General features: G+C 36.0%; 1 protein-coding gene across 1 annotated transcript; it reads left to right on the top strand.

Annotated features, from left to right (window-relative positions):
• The first annotated feature begins 136 nt into the window (after nt 1-136).
• Nucleotides 137-667, top strand: LOC114750097 (Bowman-Birk type wound-induced trypsin inhibitor-like). The gene has a single exon (XM_028938639.1). It carries the CDS (start codon nt 184-186, stop codon nt 529-531), a length of 348 nt encoding a protein of 115 aa, XP_028794472.1. The 5' UTR covers nt 137-183; the 3' UTR covers nt 532-667.
• Nucleotides 668-2,742: the final 2,075 nt, after the last annotated feature.

Consider the following 2,742-nt stretch of genomic DNA (forward strand, 5'->3'; position numbering starts at 1 on the left):
TACATTATTGAAGGCTCCGTCTTTACTCTGTGGACCCTACCTCATCGGTATAGTTTTCAATCCCGTGCTGCTATAATATCCCTCTTACTGGCCTATAAAACAAGGCTTCCTCTGTGCTCGTCTCTTCACGCATCAAAACTTAAAACACACAAAGCCCCTTAGAGAGAGAGAGAGAGAGAGAAGATGGGTTTCGGCAAGACGGCGATGATGATGAAGGTGGGTGTGGTTCTGTTTTTGATGGCCTTCACTATTGCAGCTGTGGAGGCTCGCTTCGATGCCAACACCTTCCTGGCTGAGATGTTCAAGGACAACGGCGAACCCAATTACTTGATCAAGTCCACCACCACGGCCTGCTGCAACAACTGTTGCTGCACAAAGTCGAACCCACCTCAGTGCCAATGCAACGACATCGGAGAAACCTGCCACTCTGCCTGCAAGTCCTGCATCTGCGCTCTCAGTGATCCTCCACAGTGTCATTGCCTTGACATCACCACCTTCTGCTATCCTCCTTGCTCATCCTCTTCTGCTTAATTCTGTAATATACAAATAATGTTATGTGAGCCAATTCCTACTTTTATTAGTAGGCTTGGCTCCTATCTATATATGTATGCGAGTGTGAACCTTCCCTACTAATAAAATAAGCTATCTTGTGCCTTGCTTGCTTCCAGCTTGCTTTCTGCAAGCTGCAGGGTACTGGTAAGGACTTGATATTCTTCCATCACTTTGAATGGACAGTAATATCCGGAGACCCAATATTTAAGGGACTTTAACTTTCAAAACATGTTCTGGTCATTTCTAAGCATCTTCCCTTCTGGTTTTACCTAAGACTGGTGCTTAGGAAACATTATTTGGGTATAAGCTAAACACTCTAGTTTTTTTTTCCTTTTGGATTTCACCATTCGCTTTTCACTAAAAGAAAGAAACAAAATAAATGGTCTTGTGTTTAGATACGAGCAGATCTGGTCCTGTCCACGGGCTATATGTTTGCGCGCCCCAGAAACTCGGGCGTCCTTTTGTGTCACTGCGAACGCTGTGGGCTTGCTTCCAAAATTCATTAATTCATTAATCAATTCAAAATCTCAACCCTTGGTTATGATTTCCGGGTCCCAAGTCTTTTTATCACTAAACCTCGGCCTTCCATGTGTCATGCTTTTGCACCCACGTGAACAACGTGCTTAATTAAAAAATAAGTGGCTTTGAAATAATTGTTTCAATTTATATGTCATTTTAAAAGTTACTGTAATTTTAAAGTAGCATTTAAATGAAAGGACCATATCTACGTTATGTCCTTTATATCCATTATAAGAAACTTGACTCATATTTTTAAAATATATTTTAATCGTCTTTATTAAGTTAGTCTTTATCAATATTTTACATAACACAATTTCGTATAAATGCATAAATAAAATTATGTATTTTAACTATAAAATTGATAATTTGAGAAATTAGTGTAGTTCGAAGTGTATTGTATTCTACCTAGCTAAGCGATACTTAATAGTACTTTAGCCATCATTACTTATGTATTCACTTTCTTCTTCGTAGTAAAAGAAATTTCAATCATGCAGGACTTTGTCTGGACATTATTTAATCTGGACCCCTTCTTATCATTTTCTTCTTGCAATTAATAGGGGATCAGATGCATCTTTCTTCGAGTTAGTTCTATTTTTGGTAACCTTCATTGGCAATTTGGTTTTTTTTTCAATTTAGTTTATTTGTTTATCTTTTCTATTATTTATTTATACGGTTTTTTGGGCCAACTTTATCCCCACCATTTTCATCATATCTTAATTTATAGCAATTAACAAGTTTTTATAAAGTTGAAACCCAAAATCTTGCCAAAATAAATAAAATTGTAGCTAATCATAATCACCATCAGCCTTATGAAACAGGCAATCTTCAGACAATTTCTTACCTTTTCGCATGAGTGCTTGGTATGTATTAATGTTGGACTCTATTCAAGTATTACTAGCAAGCTTTCATCTTTGTTTAAGCTATTGGTGATTGGATTGAGCGAAAGAGACTCAATTTTATTTAAGCAGAATGTAACATAATAGTGCAGGATATTAAATAGTTATACTATAAGGAATAATAATAAGGGAAATGAATGGGAGGAAAAGACAGGTAAAATTTTAATGAGCTCGATTTAAAAAATTGACAAAGTGGGGGTTAAAATTTTTTAATTAATTTTTATTTATTAGTCTTTTATACTATTTTTTCTTTTTATTAAAATTTTAAAACCTCACTTCTCTAATTTTTTAAATGGAACTCATTAAAATTTTTCTTTCCCTCCCCTTCCCTCCATTTCCCTCATACCAAATAGTATCTTAGTCTTTTTACTAGTGCAACTACGTACATATATCCACCTTGTATATTGCATATAGAGCTTGAAAAATAATTAGCTACATTAGTCATAACTCAGAAACATAATGTCCTGAAATAATTATTTTATATTATATATAATATATTGCAAATTATATATATTATTTTGATTTGGTAATACTTGGCATGCATCACGTGATATTAATTATGCATGTATCCCTCAAATGTTGCTATATATAACTGCTCACCCCTTCACAAAGCACCCATATATACATACACATTATAAGAGAGAACGAAAGGGATTGATGAGGATGAAGATAACGGTGAAAGTGGGTGTGGTGATGTTCCTGATGGTGTTCACGGCGGCGGCCACCACGGAGGCTCGGTTCAGTCCCAGCACCTTGCTTGCGGAGGCGCTGATGA

This window comes from Neltuma alba, unplaced genomic scaffold (genome assembly GCF_004799145.2).
Source record: "Neltuma alba isolate B1F8T4 unplaced genomic scaffold, ASM479914v2 tig00006323_pilon, whole genome shotgun sequence".
NCBI lineage: Eukaryota > Viridiplantae > Streptophyta > Magnoliopsida > Fabales > Fabaceae > Neltuma > Neltuma alba.

Excerpts from the sequence above, each read along its gene's own strand:
- LOC114750097 (XM_028938639.1), top strand. The coding sequence starts at position 184 with ATGGGTTTCGGCAAGACGGCGATGATGATGAAGGTGGGTGTGGTTCTG.